This window comes from Balaenoptera physalus, assembly GCF_965194825.1.
Source record: "Balaenoptera physalus genome assembly, chromosome: 17".
Lineage (NCBI taxonomy): Eukaryota > Metazoa > Chordata > Mammalia > Artiodactyla > Balaenopteridae > Balaenoptera > Balaenoptera physalus.
In genome coordinates this window covers 51,425,328-51,447,567 of record NC_138895.1, presented here as the reverse complement: position 1 = coordinate 51,447,567, position 22,240 = coordinate 51,425,328, and the positions used below count along the sequence as shown (strand labels likewise).

At 37.4% G+C, this 22,240-nt stretch overlaps 1 protein-coding gene and 1 long non-coding RNA gene across 9 annotated transcripts in view; one reads left to right on the top strand and one right to left on the bottom strand.

Annotated features, from left to right (window-relative positions):
- The window catches only part of UBR5 (ubiquitin protein ligase E3 component n-recognin 5), a 141,162-nt gene extending 136,911 nt beyond the window's left edge, over positions 1-4,251 (top strand). For all 7 annotated transcript variants that reach the window (XM_082434225.1, XM_082434224.1, XM_082434222.1 and 4 more), the window contains 2 exons: positions 729-814; positions 3,638-4,251. In XM_082434225.1, coding sequence (XP_082290351.1) covers positions 729-814; positions 3,638-3,850 — 299 coding nt within the window. In that variant the 3' untranslated portion in view covers positions 3,851-4,251. The remainder of the gene's footprint in view (positions 1-728; positions 815-3,637) is intronic.
- Positions 4,252-4,792: 541 nt separating this feature from the next.
- LOC309647229 lies at positions 4,793-22,084 on the bottom strand. 2 transcript variants are annotated; one of them, XR_014255868.1, is made up of 2 exons: positions 21,723-22,084; positions 4,793-17,792 (listed from the first exon to the last, which is right to left on the bottom strand). It is a non-coding gene; the product is annotated as an uncharacterized lncRNA (long non-coding RNA). The 2 variants fall into 2 exon arrangements; XR_014255869.1 differs by having other exon boundaries at positions 21,796-22,084.
- Between the last annotated feature and the right edge of the window lie 156 nt (positions 22,085-22,240).

The window sequence follows — 22,240 nt, the reverse complement described above, 5'->3', positions numbered from 1 at the left end:
GTTTTTTCCCCTTTATTTTTCATATTTTGCAAACAGCTTCAGCCAAATTATAGTAAGTTAAATTTGGATAAATTTTCTTGTTTTTCCTTCATGCTTGGCAACGTATAGATCATTGCGTAGTAGTTTCTGTGCCACTTATTAATTTTCAATACCTGTGAGATAAGAACTTGGCTTATTTGCAAACCAGAAACTTAGAAGCGGGAAAAAAATACCTAAAGACACTCCAAGTATGATCCTCCGATCAGCAGCATCAGCATCATCTGGAAGCTTTTTAGAAATGCAGAATCTCCGGTTCCTTTCCCCTTTCTTCCCCCATACCTAGTGAATGAGAATCTGCATTTTAAAAAGATCTCGATCCAAGTGATTTGTAAACTCATTAAACTTTGAGAAGCACTGGTTTAAGGTCATGAGAAAAATCATGACTTACAGATGGGATTAAAGTCATGTGATTTTTGAGGCTGGTGGTTCATTTTTCTTGTCTTGGTCATCTTGGTCATTAGGATTGATTAATGAACTCTAGAGGTTTCACACATTATGCAAGTGGTCCTAACTTCCTCTGTTAGGGTTAGCCCCCCCCCAATTTTAATTTTATACCTACTTTTATAAGAAGTAATATTCTAAAAATATAACTGATATAGTATATATATATATTTTTTTAACATCTTTATTGGAGTATAATTGCTTTACAACTGATATTGTATATTTATTGAATTTATATTCATTTGTAGGAGAAAATGCTGAGAAGCTCTTGCAGTTCAAGCGTTGGTTCTGGTCAATTGTAGAGAAGATGAGCATGACAGAACGACAAGATCTTGTAAGTTAAGTTTCACAAGATTTGTAGAAGAAAATGTAAAAACCTTAAATACTATGTATGACAGCGTTTTGTTTTCAATTTGTAATGGTTGGTCATTTTAATTTTGGCTAAAAAAATTATTGAAGGTCAGAAATAAAAGGCAGTTTTGTTTCTCTACTCTAGAACAGAAGTATGAGTAAAACTGTAAGCAGAGTGAAATACATCTTAGCTATTAAAATGCTATCCTTAGTCCCAGAAGATAATACCAGCTTATTGTTGAGACATGTTTTTTCCCCCTATAGTGCTTATATATGCTAGCAGCCTCTTTTCTACATCCTTAATCCTTTTGACTAGCAGCAAACCTTTGCAAAATTTTTGAATAGTATCTTAACTGCTCTGTATACTATGAATAGAGTAGCTTAATTATGGGTACTACATCTCTGATTTAACCTTATTACTTATTATTAACTTAGAATCATAAATTAGATGATATAAACTTTGATTATATTGAAAAGTCTATCAAGTCTGTGGAACCTATGTCCAACCTTGAGTATATCCAAGTCAACCTGTCCAGTAACCTTGAAAGGCAGTCTAGACTTTCCTGTAGAAATTTGAGGGACATTCCTTACCCAGAAAATCTCAGAGATCCTTTCTATTCATATTCCTCATAGTTCCCTGTGACATTTCCCCTGTTGAAGCAGCCTTAGTTCTCAATACTCTAAACCAGACCTCTTATGGAATGTATAAAAATTATCCAATTTCTAGATATATCCCCCCGTTTCATTTGAGAGGGAGAAATAAGTTACTTGTGCACGAAAGCACAAAACTTGCAGTTTCCAATTTACCTGTAATTCAGGCAGTAACTTACTGATATTTTTTGAGGGGGAAGGGGTCGTGCATTTAGCATTCCTTCATCTTTACATGGCCCCAAGAGCCTTCCTTCCAGTATTTCTCCACTATAGCAAGACAGGTTGTCCAGCAGTCCTAGCTGTCAGCTGGGTTTTGTTCTTGGCTTAGCCATATGGTAGTTTCCTAGGTTGCTCCCTAGGTTGATTCCATATAATTCCATGTACTTGGACTTTCCCAATCTTGTGGACCAACCCCAAAGTCCCTACTAATGCTAACACCATATCTGTCCCTGTTGGCTTTAGAAATACCTGATAGTGTATTAGGGTTCTTGTAGTCAATCTTTGGATTCAGAGCAAAACCAATACATCCTCAGTGCAGTCGGTCAAGTTAAATCTCACTGCATTTCTTCTGCCTTCTACTGGAAGAGAAAGCTGTTAACTATTCAGTCTTTTGTGAGAGAGAATCTCCCTCTGTAGGGACCTCAAAATGTCTTAGCAGCAGCTTTAATTTGTGAGCTTTACTCTTTAAACTCCTGTTATACCAAGGTGTCTTTTACCTCCTCCTCTTCCCCTTCCCCTTTTGGGAGGTTATCCTTCACATATTGTTGGGTTTTTCCTTATGTGTCTCAAGGACAGAATATAACAGCGTTTCCTAAACTGTTCTCCTTTGAATTATTAGTCCCAGGATTGTGGGGTAAGACTACATGGTTTATTTCCCTCTTGGAGAGTCACAGGTCACTAGTAAAAGTTCTGAGAAGTCCTCTGGTATTTATTTCTCTTCCTCTAACTTCTTGGAGGTCCAGCGATGTAGTCATCTGTCTGGTTAATCACGTTTATCCTTGAAGAAACACTTTACATTAAGTTTCTTTTTTTACTTGTAAAATGAGTAGATTGGGCCAGCTTTACCTCTACAGTACCTTCCAGCTCTTTTATAGTTCTTTGAAGATTTTGGAGACCCTAACAAACACAGAGGTTTTTTTTTCCTGCCTCCTTCTATAGAATTCTAGATGAGATTTCTCACAAAACTATGCTTCACGAATAGTTTAGGTTTCGTAGTCATTCTGGGATAATGAATATATTTGTCTGTTTAGTTGTACACTATAAATGCAAGATTTTAAAAGCTTTACCTTAAGAGATAGGCACTATCAGTGAGGAATGGTATGTATTAATGAAAATATTTCAGGAAAGTATATCTTTGGTTATCATATTTAAAGAAAAAGTAATTTATGCTATATTGCACAAATTAGATGCATTTTAAAACTCAATGTTGGGACTTCCCTGGCGGTCCAGTGGTTAAGATTTTGCCTTCCAGTGCGCGGGGTGCACATTCGATCCCTGGTCGGGGAGCTAAGATCCCACATGCCTCGGGGCCAAAAAACCAAAACATAAAGCAGAAGCAATATTGTAACAAATTCAATAAAGACTTTAAAAATGGTCCACATCTCCCCCCGACCAAAAAAAAAAATCTAAAAGAAAAAAAAAAACCCTAAAAATGTTAACATGGCTTATTGCATGGATTTTGATGTACAATAGATGCTGTTGAACACTTAATTACTATTATAAAATTATTATGTATCACAATGGACCACTGAAAATACTGGGTTGTTTTGCTAGTAGATAAAATGCAAAATAACTTTGATAACCTCTGTGAATTTTGAACCTTTTTTGGAGACCTTGTACCTTATTCCCACTAAGAGATACTCTGGAATTTAGAAACTGGAAAGGCCCTTAGAGAGCATTTGGTCCAATAGCCTCATGTTACAGATGAGAAACTGAGGCATTGAAACATAGTCACTTTTCTACATACCTGACATTTTTTTCTCTTCTGACCCTGAAGCTTTCCTTTTTAATACAAGAAATTTAAAACTCAGTTCAAAATAATACCCCTTCGTAGGTTTTAACACAAGAATGGGGCTCTATGTATATATTGCCAGAGTTAAGGGTTGAATGTTAATCTTTTAAAAGCCAAACTTGTAATTATTATACTCCTGTTTAGGTTTACTTTTGGACATCAAGTCCATCATTACCAGCCAGTGAAGAAGGATTTCAGCCTATGCCCTCCATCACAATAAGACCACCAGATGACCAACATCTTCCTACTGCAAATACTTGCATTTCTCGACTTTACGTCCCACTCTATTCCTCTAAACAGATTCTCAAACAGAAATTGCTACTCGCCATTAAGACCAAGAATTTTGGTTTTGTGTAGAGTATAAAAAGTGTGTACTGCTGTGTAATATTACTAGCTAATTTTGTAGATTTTTTTCCATTTGTCTATAAAAGTTTATGAAAGTTAATGCTGTCACACCCCGTGGTGGTACCTTAAAGAGATTAAATGCAAACAAACATTCCTTGCTGAGTTTGTAGCTTAAAGGCCTGAGGAGCACTAGCAACATTTCACTATAATGGTTTGCTAGTCAACAACTTCTGGGTCTAACCCCAGCCAAAGATGACAGCAGAACAACATAATTTACACTGTGATTTATCTTTTTGCTGAGGGGAAAAAATGTAAAATGTTCTGAAAATTCACTGCTGCCTTTGTGGAAAGTGTTTCAGCAAAGGTTCTTGTATAGAGGGAATAGGGAATTTCAAAATAAAAAATTAAGTATGTTCTGTGTTTTCATTTTAACTTTTTTTATGGTGTTTAATTTGTGGTTGGCTGCAATTGTGTATCATGTATATGGAACTTGTAAAAAAAAAAAAGTTCTGAACATTCAGATCTTAGAGATGAAATCACTTTTACCTATAAAAACCACTTTTATTGCGGTTTGACTGCATTGAGCTCTAGGATATTAAATGATATCACTAATATTTTGCATGTAATTTGTTCATTTGAGTGAGGGCACTTTTTTGTACATATGATGGGGGCCAATGCACAATACTTTATCACAATCAACTTTTTTCCTTTGTATCCCTATTTCAATGAGCAGTCAGTCAGGTGTACTGCACTTCAGTTCTAACTAGACATTTGTACTAAGGCATTTCAGTTATGTAAACTCAGCCTGGGCACTTTCTGATAACTGTAAAATGTTTTATAAGATCATGATTATTGAAGATGATAAATTTTGGAAAATTTTAAATGTTCGTGAGCAGCTTAACTACTTTTGTATCTAGCCTTTTTTAAGTATCTTGTTACATTTACTTTTTTAAATAAAGAAATTACAGAAGAAATGTCAAGTAATACTGAAGAAACAGTTTTTATTTATGTAGTTGTACATTTTTAAACTAAGGGCAATATACCAACACGGTTATGTGCATAAAAATTTTGATTTAAAGAACTGAATGTACACATGGACTCTAAGAAACAGAAGGAAATCAGTCCACATTTTACAGTTAGCAGAGAATCCTGAATGGCACTGGCCAGGCCACTTTTTCTTTTTACAAATGGGGGAAGTAAAGTGAGCCTTACTTGGCATAGGAAGTTACTACACTTATATTTGATAACTAAGTGAGAGGTTCTTTTTGATGACCTATTAATTATGTAGCTTAGGACCATTATCTCTGAATTCTTGTGGTTTTAGTAGCTTTATTCAATGGCATAATAAGGAACACTGTTTTCTTCACCATGTCTTCAGTAAAGTGACTTAAACCAGTCACTTTACATACTGAAAACCAAGGAAAGAAATTCTCTGGAGTCTTTCCTACCTTTCAGTTCCTTTATAGGACTCCTGGCCTTTGGGATGTTTTTCATGTTCAAAGGCACTATGCTTTATTTTATATATATATATATATATATATATATATATATATGTTATATATATATAACTTCCTTCAGAAGACTGAACCATGTGATATTTTCAGCCCTGCTGACAAAATAAGTATTAAAAACTAAAGTGACAGTAGTGAAATTCATTGTATTACTTAAAACATACACAACATATGATGTATGAGATGTGTAAATTAACCAAAGTTTACTTTACAAAATGAGACATTGGTTTTTATGTCTAAATGCTATTTCTGAATAAATGAAATAGTAATTAGAGTAAGAGCTGATTTTCATCGATGTGTCTGAAAGAGATAAAAACTTCTGTATGCACATGATGGAATTGATAAAATATTAAATGGAAACAAACTAGATATGATTAGGACATTTGAAACCCTAATTGTGAACTTATTTTTAATAGTTATTGAAAGAATGAAAGTATTTAAAATAATGCACAATGTCTTAAAGTCTTCCTAAATCAAAATTTTGGTTAAAATGCTTTTAGAAATATCAGAGTTTTTTTTTTTTTTTTTTTTAAGTAAAGCATAAAATGGTTCTAAATGTAAAATAAAGTCATGTAAAATAAAGTTCTCTTTTGGTCTTGTTTAGTGATTAAATCTAATAGACTTGAAAACAAATTTAGGAATAGAAGACCAAGAATGAACTTTACTGAAGGTTTTCAAAGTTTTGCTACTTTTATTTCTTTCCCCTGAATTATCTGAATATCAAGACTACCCAGTATAAATGGCTTCCTGGGGCATACTTGAGAGGATTTTTAAATAGCATAATTTCACTATTTAGTACTTGCCCCTGAAGATACGATTTCTCTCCTAAAGATATTATTTTTGTGTGTTTAGAGGTAGTCAGCAATATCTAGGTCTAAACTCAAGCTGAGATCTTTCCTTGAGGCAGTAGTTCTTATGCTTCTGAATGTGTGATTCTCTTGTGCTTGTTAATAGATGAGCTTTGCTCATCCTCTCAATCACATTCTGATTCAGTAACTCATAAGTAGAGAACAGAAATCTTGATTCTTAACAGCATCCCAGGTGATTCTGAAACACTGCCCAAAGAGCATTCCTTTTTTTCATGACTATAAAGCCCCCTGTTGGTAAACGCCCCAGAGCCAAACCTTTCCTTTTTAAAACCTATGGAAAGATAATTCTGTTAATCATCTACGCCTGGATTAGGTTCTTCCTCCTGTGCCTGGGTAGTGATTGAAAATATTTTCAATGTTTACATTAACCTAAGTAGGTAGGTATGAACATAGAGATTAATTCTTCTCTAAACATCATTTGATTAATGTAGAAATGTATTTTAAATGTGACGTGTTTACTCATTTCAAAATACCTTGGATTAAATATAAGCAAAGAATCTTACGTTACCTCATGAGATTCAAAAAAAATTACTGGATTGTTATCACTGCAAACATGAAGTCTCTAATTACTTGTATTGAGTATTTACTATGTGCTAGGCAGTTTGTCAAGTGCTTTACTGTATTTCATTTTATCCTATGAGATAGGCACTATTACCATCCTCACAGATAGGAAACTCGACACAGATTAAAAATTTTGCTCAAGGTTACACAGCTGGTAAGTGCTGAAGTGAGATGTCTCCAGGCATTCTGGAGCTTGCATTCCTGAACATTGGGCTACACTATTTTGTGGAAGATACGATTATAATTGAGTTGGTCATTAAAGGTCCTGAGCACCCAATTCCAGTATGTAGGTGTGTGTGTATGGAGAGAGGTTCCCCCATACCACCAAGCAATGCACAGTTCAACTCAATTCTGACGCTATCTACCTGGAGACAGCATCAGATTCCACAGGTAAAGGGCTCAGTCCCACAAGACCTGCCCTCCACTTAAGAAGCCAGTTGCAAGCCCAAGTTATTACCTATACTTCTGACTGGCTATATAAATAGAGGTTCCCATGACTCTCCTTGGGTTTGATTAATTTGCTGAAGCGGCTCACAGAACTCGAACATTTTACTTATTAGGTCACTGGTTTATTATAAAAGGATGTAACTCAGGAACAGCCAGAGGGAAGATAAACACTGGGCAAAGCATGGGGAAAGGGTGTGGAGTTTCCATGTCCTCTCCCCACATCTCCAACCCTGAAGCTCTCTGAACCCTGCCTATCTGGGTTTTTATGGAGGCCTCATTTCACAGGTATGATTGATTAAATCATTGACCACTGGTGATTGATTCAACCTCCAGTCCCTCTCCCTGCATAGAGGTCGGGGGTGGGTCTGAAAGTTCCAACCCAGTCAAGGTTGGTTCCCCTGGCAACCAGCCCCCATCCTTATGAGTGGTCCAAAAGTCACCTCATTAACATAACGAAAGCAACATTGTTCTCATCACTTAGAAAATTCTGAGGGTTTGGGGAGCTCTGCACCAGAAACAGGGATAAAGACCAAATATGTATTGCTTATTATAAATCACAATATCACAGTCATAGAATAATGAAATACTCCAATGAGAGTCTGGCTGATTATGAAAAGGCAGAGTGATTCATATATTTTTTGCTAAAGATTTCTACGAAAAACATTTTTGTATTTTAGTAACTTCCCCTGAGGATAATAAGAACTCTGAAGATCTGGGAATTTTCTAAAATCAACCATGGTACCTACTTTTAAGTCTTCAAAAATGAAAAGCACCATACATAATGAAAAACTAATTTCTTGTCTGCAAGTTTTCTCATGAGTTGTAACAAGCTGCTTGCTCTAAAATAGTAAATGTCTTTCATGGGTAAAATAATTTTCTGAATCTTTTTCAGAATGTATTTTTGATTATTTCTAGTTGCTGAACTGGATTCTTTGAATCAATAGTTTGTATTTTTATGTAGTGCATGTAGGTACATGCAGGAACTCTTCAGGAAAAAGAGCAAGCTGTGTATTTGAAATGCTTTCTTCAAGGGGAAGATGAAATTTGACTATGAAGATTAAATGCACTGTCTATTGCAAAATTATGGCATAGTTCTGATTACATTTGAGTATTACGAATTAGCCCTAGGAAAGTAACTTTGTAAACAAAGTGTCAAGCTCTCAGGTAAAAATTTTCAGATTGTGTAATGAAATCTGTTTACTGCTTATAGAAATGGAAGGCTTATGTGATCGTTTTTTACACATTTATTTAGTACCTTTAAATAACAAATACCTAAATTTGTGTTATGTTTCATTAAGAATTCTGCCCACCTAAAAACCATAAGAATCCTCTCAATTACCAAGAAATGGATTGGGGTGGGGAAGAGTGAGTAAAAATAGTCCTAACAGCTGTGTCAAAAAACAGGCACCAAAATCTAAGTACAATAATGAAAGCAGAGGCTTTGATTCCTAGAATGTTTGATCATTGGGTTTCTGCTTCACGACAGATTAGAAGTGGCAAATTAGGATCAAGGAAGCTAGCAAACATTCAAAAAGTAGAATGGAGCCATTTAATGTAGAAACATTTGGTAGTACCAGGTCTGAAAATCTGAATACTGCAAACAATGTATCTGCTACACAGATGACATGGCAGGAGACCCATCCAATTCAAAAACAGCACCCAAGACTAACATTTATCAATACTTCAGCTCAGGATAACTATTCATTTCACTAAAAACTTCTGTATACACTGGAAAACGGCAGAGAAGCATGCATTTTGTTTTAAAAGATACAATCAAAGTTGATAAGGTTTAGGATGTCAAATGAAATTCTGTAACCTGAAATACAGGGCCTGGAACAAAGTAAGCACTCATATGTGTTGAATGAAAGAAATAATTTATTCCTTAAAGGCTTCTAATAGATAAGGAACTACTGTATTATTTACAATTAATGAGGTAGTAAAGCAAGATAGAGAAAAGCTTGTCTTGGATAGGTATGTAAGTTTTCTTGATCATATGAACTTTCTGGAAGCATCTTAAAGATTGTAAAACAGATTCTATTAATTTTTAAATAAAATTTTAGCAGAACTACTTTGGAACATTAAATAAGGGAGGCAAAAACTTACTGATATTATTTCAAGGTACAGCAGCTGAAGGTTTAAGTGATTTGGGAAAGTGAAAGAGGAGAACCAAGATTTTCATACAATTTTTGTCATTCTGCACTTTTCCGCTACCACAATGCCTTAGACTTATGAAAGCTCATGAGAATAACAAAGAACTCCTAGCCATTGCTTTCCTACAGCTATGACTTTACCTTTAAAGCTTCAGAGGCACAGGTGCAATTCCCACCATTTTTGGTCCATGCATTATCTGAAACTAGTTCACTCGCTTGTTGTCTAACTTCTCCAGTGACCTCAAGACCAGAGACCATCAGAAACTGTATCCTTGTTTACTTCTTTTAAGCCCAGTGCTTAGAATGGTGCCTGGCTCAAAAATAATTTATGAATCAATAAATTATATAGTTCCCAAGTTGGAAACATGGAATCATACTTAACTTCTTCACCCCCACATTCAAGTTAGCCATAAAGTCCTCTAATTATTAAACCCTCATCTCTCGAATTCACCTATTTCTCTCCAGGTCCTTGTCTAACTTTAAGTCACCATCATCTTGCCTACATCAACAGCCTACTAGCTGATTTCTCTGTTGTTTTGCTCCACTTTGATAGGTAGATGGAACAATCTTTCTAAAATGCATATTAATCCTGTCACTCACTCACTTGTTTAAAATATATTGATTTCCCATGGCCTTTAAGGTAAAGTCCAGGACTCCTTAACACAACAGATAAGACCCTTCACAAATGCCATCCTGCTTCACAGCCTTATCTCTACTTGCTCCCTTGTTATACTGAAAGACTTGCAGTCCCCTGTGGGTATGTCCTCTGTCACCTTGAGGCCTGTACAGATATGCTTGACCTTACTGCCCTCTCTTCATGGCCCTTCATCTTGGAATGGTTTATTTCTACTCATACTTAAAAATTCAGTTTAGCCACCTCTCCAAGAAGCTCTCCCTCCATCCTGACAAAGCTGGTTTAGATGCTCCTCCTCTGTACTCCCAGAACAGCATATGCTTGCTTGATTTCCCCCTCTAGTCTGTAAGGTCCTTAAGAGTAAGAATCATGGCTCGCTTACCTTTGCCTCTCTAGTACCCAGTATGTTTATATCTATTAAATGAATGAATAAATGAATTTCAGTGACCAACTTTAATCCAGTTTAGAAAAATACTGTTGTAACCTCACTGTTGATTTTTATCATCACCTGGAGCTCTGCACCTCTAAAATTTTAAGTCATACTATGCTACTCTGTGACCAAAAAACTACTACTGTCCTTCCAGTGCTCTCACACTTATTATAATGAGTAAAAGAAAGCAGCCTTGCTTCCATTATTCTGTATTTAGCTTAGACATGGCAGCAACTTACCCTAAAATAGTTAAGGGAAGAAAAAGTTTTTTTGTACTTTGAAACCTAAAAAAAAAAAACTGCATTGCTTGCCAATTCTTTTGTGACAAATGCTTTATTTATGGTGGATGTGCAGTACAGCTCAGTATGGCTTTGAGGGTGGCAGAGCTAGATCAGATCTACGGCTGAGCCAGTCACTTCTGGGCCGCATTACTACACACCTCCAGTTGGATTTGTCATAGGCACCATGATCTCAACACATATAAACCTGACATGAAAAATTTCCTACTAAACCTTCACTGGTGAAAGGCATTGCTAACTGCCTAATCTCTCTCTCTACTAGAAACTTGTAGGCATCCTAGAATCATCCCTCTAACGTACCCTCCATATCTAATCACTGATCAAATCATCTTGAGTATACCTACTTAATTCACATGCATGTCTCCTCCTTACATTCCCCACTGCCTTATTTCAAGCATGTGTTATCTTACACCTGGCCTATTTCAACTGGCTTTAAACTAATCTTCTCGTCTCCAAATTTACCCTTTCCCCCCACATTGGAGGTCTTCCTGCGTGATAAATGAATGCCTCAAATATAGAAGCATCTACTCCAGTGCTTTTCAAACTAGGGTTTAGGATCTGCCAATTTTGTGCAAGGGTTTTATTTTTATTTTTAATAAATATATCTTGGATTATCAGGATGACCATTTATGATGGCACTGATGCCAAGTAATATTCCTTTAAATGATTGAAAGCTAAAGAGGCAAACTTAATATATAAATGATGCATTTGTTCCTCATGAAAGGCAAGTGATATACAGGAGAGCTGTTGTTGTGGGAAAATGGAGTCATCTATCCCATGGCTGGAATGCAAAAGGACACGCTTCATTAATGGTCATTATAAAATTCATGCCTATGCAATATAGTTTTTGCAAAACATCATCCATTGCTTACTGTCATAAATTTGAATTTTATCATTCCTACAGTCTTCTTTGTGTTTATTTTTATTTTTTAGTTGTATAAAGCTCTAAGAATAAGGAGTTTATAATTGGTCTTACGTTTGTACATACTTATGTAACAATATATACAGTTTAAGTCAATACTAAATTTTTTTTTCTTTAAAAGAGTTTGAGGGGCTTCCCTGGTGGCGCAGTGGTTGAGAATCCACCTGCCAGTGCAGGGGACATGGGTTCAATCGCTGGTCTGGGAAGATCCCACATGCCGCCGAGCAACTAACCCCGTGCACCACAACTACTGAGCCTGTGCTCTAGAGCCCATGAGCCACAACTACTGAGCCTGCGTGCTGCAACTACTGAAGCCCGTGCGCCTAGAGCCCATGCTCCACAACAAGAGAAGCCACCACAGTAAGAAGCCGTACACCGCAATTAGAGAAAGCCCGTGTGCAGCAATGAAGACCCAACACAGCCAAAAATAAATTAATTAATTTAAAAAAAAAGTTTGAGACATCATTCAAGTTTGAGAAATGAGGATTTATCCATCTTATTGGTACACAATAAGCCACCAGTAGCTTGAAATTATACGTTTTCTGTACCATAAGCTAAGTTGCCTTCTTCAGTCATTACCACACAAATTTCTGTAAGTGGAATGGAGGCTGTTCCAGTTACTATGGTTGCATAACAAATTATCTCCAAGCTTAGTGGTATAAAACAATCATTCATTATGCTCATAGATTCTGTGCATTAGGAATTTGGACAGGACACAATCATGATGGCTTGTCTCTGCTCCATGATGTCTGGGGGTTTCAAGTGGAAGGAAGACTTGATGGCTGGTAGCTGGAATCCTTGGACGGTTTGTTCATTCACACATCGAGAAGTTGATACTACCTGTTGATTGGGTGCCTCAGTTCCTTCCCACATAGGCTTCTCCATGTCATCTTTGTGGGCTAGTTTTTGGCTTCCTGTAGAATGGTACCTAAGTTCTAAGGGCAAACTTTCCAAAAGAGAGAAAGAAAACCAGGCAAAAGCTGTCTATATTGTCCTTTATGAACTAGACTTGAAAGACATGGATTCTATTTGTTAAAAGTCAGTCACTCCAATGGAACAGAGTTGAGAGCCCAGAAATAAACCCATGCATATACAGTCAACTAACATCTGACAAGGGAACCAAGAATACTGAATGGAGAAAAGACAGTCTCTTCAATAAATGGTGCTGGGAAAATTGGATATTCACATGTAAAAGAATGAAACTAGACCCCTATCTTACACCACTCACAAAAATTAACTCAAAATGGAGTAAAGACTTAAATATGAGACCTGAAACCATCAAACTCCTAGAAGAAAACATAGGAAAAAAGCTCCTTGATATGGATCTTGGCAATGATTTTTCAGATATGACACCTAAAGAACAAGCAAAAAAATAAAAAATAAACAAGTGGGACTACATCAAACTAAAAAGCTCTGCATAGCAAAAGAAGTCATTAACAAAATGAAAATATAACCCAAAGAATGTGAAAACAGTATCTGCAAACCACCCCAAATATGTAAAGAACTCATATAATAGCCAAAAAGCATATAAACTGATTTTTAATTGGGCAAAGGACCAGAATAGATAGTTTTCCAAAGAAGATATAGAAATGGCCAACAGGTATATGAAAAGATGCTCAACGTCACTAATCATTAGGGAAATGCAAAGCAAAACCACGAGATATCAACTCACGCCTGTTAAAATGGCTAGCATCAAAAAGACAAGAGATTACAAATGTTGGCAAGGATGCGGAGAAAAGAGAACCCTTGTGTGCTATTTTTGGTGGGATTGTAAACTGATACAGCCACTATGGAAAACAGTATGGAGGTTCCTCAAAAAATTAAAAATAGATCTACCATGTGATCCAGCAATTCTGAAACCAAGCAGGACCCTACAGGGTCTTCCCAGGGACAGAACCCCTGTGACCCCCAACTCTTGTTTGTAGAAAAGCTTTAGCCTCCTAAGCCTTCCCTGAGTTCCAAAGAGCAAATTTAATCAGAGATGTGAAAAAATGCAGAAACAAAGAAAAGCAGTCAAGCAAGACAAAATAATAATAGTTTGGCTATAAAACAAAGTCAAGGACCTTTCATTCCTTTCAAGGGCTATAGATAATATCCTAAGCCATATCCTTTAGTTATTCTGCAGATAGTAAAATCTCCACCAGGTGGAGGAAGTTAACTACATGCTGACCACCAGCACTAGACCCAAGACTAGCTGGAGCCAGAAAACTGATCATTGAGATCCCTGAAATACCACCTTGTTACCTCACCCTCAACCAATCAGAGAACTGTGCACAAGCTGATCACACACCCCATGACCTTCTCCCTCACACTGCCTTTAAAACCCTTCCCTAAAATCCATTGAGGAGTTTGGGTCTTTTGAGCACGAGATGCCCATCCTCCTTGCTTGGTGCCCTGTAGTAAATGCTGTACTTTCCTTCACCACAACCTGGTGTCAGTAGATTGGCTTTGCTGTGCATCAAATAAGTGGACCCAAGTCTGGTCAGTAACAATTTCACTCCTGGGCATATATATGAAGGAAATGAAAACATTTTGTTGAAGAGATACCTGCACCCCATGTTCATAACAGCATTATTTACAATAACCAAGACATGTAAACAACCTAAGTATCCATTACCAGATGAATGGATAAAGAAGTTGTGGCATATAATTATTCAGCCATAAAAAAATGTTTGCTTAACATGTATGGACCTTGAAGGCATTATGCTAAGCGAAATAAGTTAAGTCAGACAGAGTAACACAAATACTGTATGACCTCACTTATATGTGGAATAAAAACAAACAAACAAAGCAACAGAAAAAAACCCCAAACCCAACACCACCAAACTCATGGAAAAAGAGATCAGATATGTGGTTACCCAAGGCAGGGGAGTGGGGGAAGAGGGAATTGAATGAAGATGGTCAAAAGGTACAAACTTCTAATTATAAGATAAAATACTAGGGATGCAATGTACAACATGATGACTACAGTTAACACTACTGTATGATATATAGGAAAGTTGAGAGTAACTCTTAAGAGTTCTCATCACAAAGAAGAAAGTTTTTCTTTTTCTTTTCTTGGTATCTATGTGAGATTATAATGTTAACTAAACTTGAGGTAATCATTTCACAATTTATATAAGTCAAATCATTTTGCTGGACACCTTAAACTTATACTGTGCTGTATGTCTATTATATCTCAATAAAACTGGGGGAAAAAAAGTAAGTCATGGGGCTTCCCTGGTGGCACAGTGGTTAAGAATCTGTCTACCAATGCAGGGGACACGTGTTCGAACCCTGGTCCAGGAAGATCCCACATGCTGTGGAGCAACTAAGCCTGTGTGCCACAACTACTGAGCCTGCGCTCTACAGCCCTCGAGCCACAACTACTGAGCACACATGCCATAACTACTGAAGCCCACATGCCTAGAGCCTGTGCTCCACAACAAGGGAAGCCACCGCAATGAGAAGCCTGTGCACCGCAACAAAGAGTAGCCCCCACTTGCCGCAACTAGAGATACCGTGCACAGCAATGAAGACCCAAAGCACCCAAAAATTAATTAATTAATTAATTAATTATTTAAAAAAAGTAAGTCACTAAGGATAGCTCACATTCAAAGGAAGGTTTTTTTTTTTAAGATTTTTTTTTTTTGATGTGGACCATTTTTAAAGTCTTTATTGAATTTGTTACAATATTGCTTCTGTTTTATGTTTTTTGGTTTTTTTGGCTGCAAGGCATGTGGGATCTTAGTTCCCCAACCAGGGATCAAACCCACACCCCCTGCATTGGAAGGTGAAGTCTGCATTGGACTGCCAGGGAAGTCCCCAAAGGGAGGTATTTTAGTCCACTGCAGTTGCTATAGCAAATTACCAGAGACTGGGTGGCGTATGAAGAATAAATATTTATTTCTCACAGTTCTGGAGGCTGAAAATCTGGGATCAGGGTCTGAGCATGATCAAGTGAAGGCCCTCTTCTGGGTCACAGACTTCTTATTGTATCCTCACATGGCGGTAAGGGCGAGGAAGCTCTTTGGAGCCTTTTATGAGGGCACTAATATGCTGTATTCTCTAATCAGAAGACACAGAATGGCTAAATAGATTTAAAAAAAAAAAAAGACCCATCTATATGCAGCCTACAAAAGAATCACTTCAGATGTAAGGACACACGCAGACTGAAAATGAAGGGATAGAAAAAGATATTCCAAGCAAATGGAAACCAAAAGAAAGCTGGGATAGCTCTAATTATACCAGACAAAATAGACTTTATTTAATTTTTTTTAACATATTTATTGGAGTATAATTGCTATTTTTTTTTAACATCTTCAAAATAGACTTTAAAACAAAGACTGTAATAAGAGACAATGAAGGGCATTTCATAATGATAAAGAGGTCAATTCAACAAGAAGATATAACATTTGTAAATTTTTATGCACTCCAACATAGGAGCACCTAAATGTATAAAGCAAATACTAACAGACCTAAAGGGAGAAATACACAGCAATGAAATAATGGTAGGGGGGGACTTCCCTGGTGGTACAGTGGTTAAGAATCTACCTGCCAATGGAGGGGACACAGGTTCGAGCCATGGTCCGGGAAGATCCCACATGCCACAGAGCAACTAAGCTCATACACCACAAACACTGAGCCTGCACTCTAGAGCCCATGAGCTACAACTACTGAGCCCTCATGCCACAACTACTGAAGCCCGCGCGCCTAAAGTCTGTGCTCTGCAACAAGAGAAGCCACCACAATGAGAAGCCCACACACTGCAACGAACAGTAGCCCCCACTTGCCACAACTAGAGAAAGCCCGCGTGCAGCAACGAAGACCCAACACAGCCAAAAATAAATAAATAAATTTATAATAAATAAATAATGGTAGGGAATGTTAATACCCTACTTACATCAACGGATGGATCATTGGGTCAGAAAAATCAATAAGGAAACATTGGCCTTAAATGGCATGTTATAGCATATGGATGAATATATATAAAATATATGTAAATGATATATATATGATATATATAGATCTTACATATATATATATATATATATATATATATATATATATATATCATATATATATAAAAGATTCCATACAGAATACACATTCTCCTCAAGTGCACATGGAACAGTCTCCAGAACAGATTATATGTTAGGCCACAAAACAAGTTTTAACAAATTTAAGAAGACTGAAATTATATTAAGCACCTTTTCTGACCATAATGGCATGAAACTAGAAATGAATTACAAGTAGAAAACTGGAAAATTCCTGAATATGTAGAGATTAAACAACATGCTTTTGAACAACCAATGGGTCAAAGAAGAAATCAAAAGAGAAATTTTAAAAATATACCTTGAGACAAATGAAAATGGAAATACCAAAACTTATGGGATGCAACAAAAGCAGTTCTAAGAGGGAAGTTCATAGCAATAAATGCCTACATCAAGGCACAAGAAAAATCTCAAATAACATAACTTTATACCTCAAGGAACTAGAAAAAGGGGAACAAGTGAAGCCCAAAATTAGTTGAAGGAAGGAAATAACAAAGATCAGAGTGAAAAGAAATGAAACAGAGACTAAAAAGGCAAGAGAAAAGATCAATGGAACTAAAAGCTGGTTCTCTGAAAAGATAAACAAAATTGACAAACTTCTAGCTAGGCTCACCAAGAAAAAAAAAGAGAGGATTCAAACTCAAATGAAAGAGGAGACATATAACTAATACTCGAGAAATATAAAGGATCATAAGAGACTGCTATGAACAATTATCTGCCAACAAATTTGACAATCTATAAGAAATGTATAAATGTAGAAACACAACCTACCATGACTGAATCATGAAGAAATAGAAAATCTATTTCCAATTGCTAGTAAGGCAATTGAATCAGTAATGAAAAACCTCTCAACAAACAAAAGTCCAGTACCAGATGGCTTCACTGGTGAATTCTACCCAACATTCAAAGCATTACCTTGATACCAAAACCAGGCAAGTATGCCACAAGAAAAGAAAATTACAGGCCAATATCACTGATAAACATAGATGCAAAAATCCACAACAAAATATAAGCAAACTGAATTCAACAATATATTAAAAGGATCACATACCATGATCAAGTGGGATCAATTCCAGGGATGCAAGAATGGCTCAACATCTGCAAATCAATGTGATTATATCACATTAACAAAATGAAGTATAAAAACCACATAATCATCTCAATAGATCCAGGAAAAGCATTCAACAAAATTCAACATCCATTTATGATAAAAAAACGCTCAACAAAATGGGTATAGAGGGAACGTACCTCAACATAACAAAGGCCATATATGACAAGCCCACAGCTAACATCATACTCAGCAGTGAAAAGCTGAAAGCTTTTTGTCTAAGATCAGGAACAAGACAAGGATGCCCATTCTCACCACTCTTATTCAACATAATATTGAAATTCCTAGCAAGAGCAATCAGACAATAAAAAAGAAATAAAAGGCATTCAAATTGGAAAGGAAGAAGTAAAACTGTCACTATTTACATACAATATGATATTATATACAGAAAACCCAAAAGACTCCACCAAAAAACCTCAGAGTAAATGAGTTCAGTAAATTTTCAGGATACAAAGTCAGTATACAAAAATCTGCTGTGTTTCTATACACTAACAATGAACTATCAGAAAGAGAAATTAAGAAAACAATCTCATTTACAATTGCATTAAAAAGAAAAATATCTAGAAATAAATTTAACCAAGGAGGTAAAAAACCTGAACACTAAAAACTGTAAGACATTAATGAAAGAAAGTGAAGAGAACACAAATAAATGGAAAGATATTCCATGCTCATGAACTGGAAAAATTAATATTGTTAAAATGTACATACTACCCAAAGCAATCTACAGATTCAATGTAATTCCTATCAAAATTCCAATGGCATTTTTCACAGAAATAAAATAAACAATCCTAAATTTATGTGAAACCACAAAATACCCCAAATAGCCAAAGCAATCTTGAGAAAGAACAATGAAGCTGGAGGTATCATGCTCCCTGATTTCAAACTACATTACAAAACTATCATAATCAAAACATTGTGGTATGGCATAAAAACAGACACATAGTATAAAATTGATGCCTAATAAGAACCTGCAGTATAAAAAAACAAACAAAACAACTAAAAAAAAAAAAAAAAAAAAGAAACCAAACCTGTCAACACTATGATCTTGGACTTCTAGCCTCTAGAACTGTGAAAAAATGAATTTCCGTTGTTTAAGCCACCCTGTCTGTGATTTTGTTATGGTAGCCCTAGCAAACTAATGCAGATGTGAATAAATATCTAGGATTCATTACAAAAAAAAAAAGACACATATATCAATGAAACAGAATAGAGAGCCCAGAAATAAACCCACACGTATTTCATCAATTAATTTGACAAAGGAGCCAAGAATATTTAATGAAGAAACAACAGTCACTTCAATACATGGTGTTGGGAAAACTGGACAGCCACATGCAAAAGAATGAAACTGGACCACTATCTTACATCATATACAAAAATTAACTCAAAATATATTGAAGACTTGAAGATTTCAAATAAGATTTCAAATCATAAAAAACAGAGGCAGTAAGCTCTTTAACATTGGTCTTGACAATAACTTTTTAGATTTCACACCAAGAGCAAAGACAAGAGCAAAAATAAACAAGTGGGACTATATCAAACTAAAAAGTTTCTGCATAGCAAAGAAATCCATCAACAGAATGGAAAGGCAACTTACTGAACGGGAGAAAATATTTGCAAATCATACATGTGGTAAGGGGTTAATATCCAAAATACATATAAGGAACCCATACAAACTCAGTAGTGAAAAACAAACAATCCAATATAAGGGCACTAATCTCATTCATGAAGGCTCTACTCTCATGACCTAATCACCTTTCAAAGGCCTCACCTCCTAAATATCACCTTGGGCACTAGGTTTTCAACATAAGAATTTTGGGGGACACAAATGTTCAGAACACAGCAGAAGGGGAATAAGACTCCACCTTTTGATGGGAACAGTGTTTGGGATGAGAAATGTTTCCAAATATATTAGGAAAATATAATATGCCACAGAATCTATGAAGATGTAGAATCCTCCTACTCCCAGAGATCTTTCAGTTACACATTTAATATTTTACATTTGCTCTTCCTGTTAACTTTAAACTTCTTGAGGGAAACTAATACATACTGCCTACTACGCTTCAGGCAATATAATAAGCACTGAAATGTGTTTCTGCTGTATTAAGATTATTCAATTCTAATATAAAAATTGAAAGAAACTAAGTATGGGAGCAAATAGCTTGCAAGACATAAGGAGATTCATAAGACATGTTAAGTATAAATGGTAAACAAGTTATTAACCTGTGAGGCATGTTAAAGATAGAATAAACAGAACATAAATGTGTTGAACATAGACAAAAATAATGGAACAAATGAGAGTGTCACAGATAGAAAGGGCTGCAAGGACCAAGTAATTCTTAAACATTCATACTTTAAGGATCATGTCACTTCCAGATTGACAACTATGTTACTCCTAAATCAACCACTAATTGGTGACATCTATTCTGGCCTCACAAAAGCTCTTCCCAAGAAACACAGATAAAACTCATTGCTGCTCAGCAGGCTAATTTAGGCAAGTTACAGCTGTGACCAGGCCTACTTGCTCCTGCATCCCTCCAAAAGAGCAAGTGTATGTTGGCTCCACTGCTGAGAACCCCATGCTCATCCTCAACTCTGGCCTTTGTAACTATACCACCAGCCAGGAAGGCTGATGCAGCGAAGACAGGATATATGAATACTGATTAACATTTGAATAGTATGGTCCTTCCACTCCCTCCCCTCCCCACATCCTATCTTAAATAGGTTAGGCACTCCATCTCTTTCCCCTTAATGTATGTTTTCAATTAATTTAATAAAACGTGTGATTCAAGTGACTCACTTGAGCCTTTCTGTTCCATGACCTCTAGGATGGCCTGATTACTAGTGTACTTGGAAGCTACCAATGTAATTTTCCACCCTACTGGGTGCTTTATAAGTAATATATTAGTAAATCCACACAACAATCTTATGAGGAAGCAATTGAGGAAACTGAGTCTCAGAGAGGCTAAGTAACTTGTCCAAAGTAGCACAGCTAATAAACAAGGGAGCTAGAAATCAGGCCCACGATGATATGGCTCCAGGATCCACGTTCTTTTCCACTAGTCTCATTCACTTTTGCATCTTCAATACGAATATGATGCCTGACATACAGCAGACATACTGTTTTATGACTTTAATTAAATGGTAGAATCCTTGCTCTTAGTTTATTTGCCACATGGCCTACGATTAATTATCTAACTTCTTTAAGATTCAGTTTCCTCACAGTACTTATTTAACTATTATTTAAAGTTACTATTTGAAAAAGTTTTTACTCAGCACTTGGCCCCTAGCAGTTGCCTAAGTAAGAAAGGCTCTCTCTCATCCCCCAACTCTAGGACAGGTTTGAGAAAGAGCTTTCATCGTTTTCAAAGCTTAATTTTCTACCCTGTTTTAACCACACTTCCCTCAGCTAATCACAGAACAGGTGCATGTTGTTCAAGGCATGACAAGGTTCCCTCAATATTTCAGCTTCAAAATACTTAAGGAAATCTCTCTTTCACCTCATTCCCAGTTTTTGGACCCGACTATTTTTTCTTTCTGTGGGCAGTTATCTTTAGATAGCTCCCCTGAGAGGCGGGGCCCTCGGCAGCCCCGGAGTCGTTCCCCCCTCCACACTCTGACTTTCGGCCTCGAAAAGAGTGTTTCGCAGGGAGCCTGCAAGCCTACTGCCTTCGGGCTAGGTAACCTCAGTGGTTTATCCCAAGCCCGAGTTCCTGGTCCGTAAGCGGAGGGGCATCGCTGTCTACGGCACAGGGGCGTCCCGGGACCCCGCCGCTCGGTTCACAGCGCGGTACGGCGCCCGGCACTTGCTAAGAGCAAGTGTCACTACAAGCTTAGTTTGCTGAACCAGTTCCACAGAGCCTTCAAACCCCGTCCCCGCCTTCCGTCATTCGCCCCCCTCCTCACCCCGACGCCCCACCGACCTGTTCCCGCACACCTTCCGCCGACCTCTTCTCGGTCGCTTAAGAACAAAGCAGGGCAGCCTTCTCTCCTCACCAGTGGTGTAACGGTGCGGCCCTCTTTTCTCACCGAGAGCGTGGCTTCTCCTCACTACCGTTCCACACGCGAAGAGCGCTCTCTCCTCTTTAGCTCCTCCTGTGTGTGGTCAGACCGCTACCTGGCGGTCTCTCAGGCCGAGTTAGCGCGACATACCGTGTTCCTGAGGCACGGCGAGAGCTAGCTGGAGAGTCTCGACCAGGAGAGACGACCTGGCAGGTCCGGGCACCTCCTGCACCGCGCGACTAAAGGACGGCCTCGCGGGAAGGGCCGAAAGCCGAATCCCTCAGGCCACTGACTGGGGGGGCGTGGCGGGGGGGGGCCCCCTCTGGGCAAGTTCCTCAGGGAGCAAGCAGGGGGCGGGGCCGGCGTGGGGGCGGGGCCTGCCGGAGGAGGCAGGGCCTGGAGGCGTAGGAGGCGGGGCCAGAAGGCGCAGGGAGACACT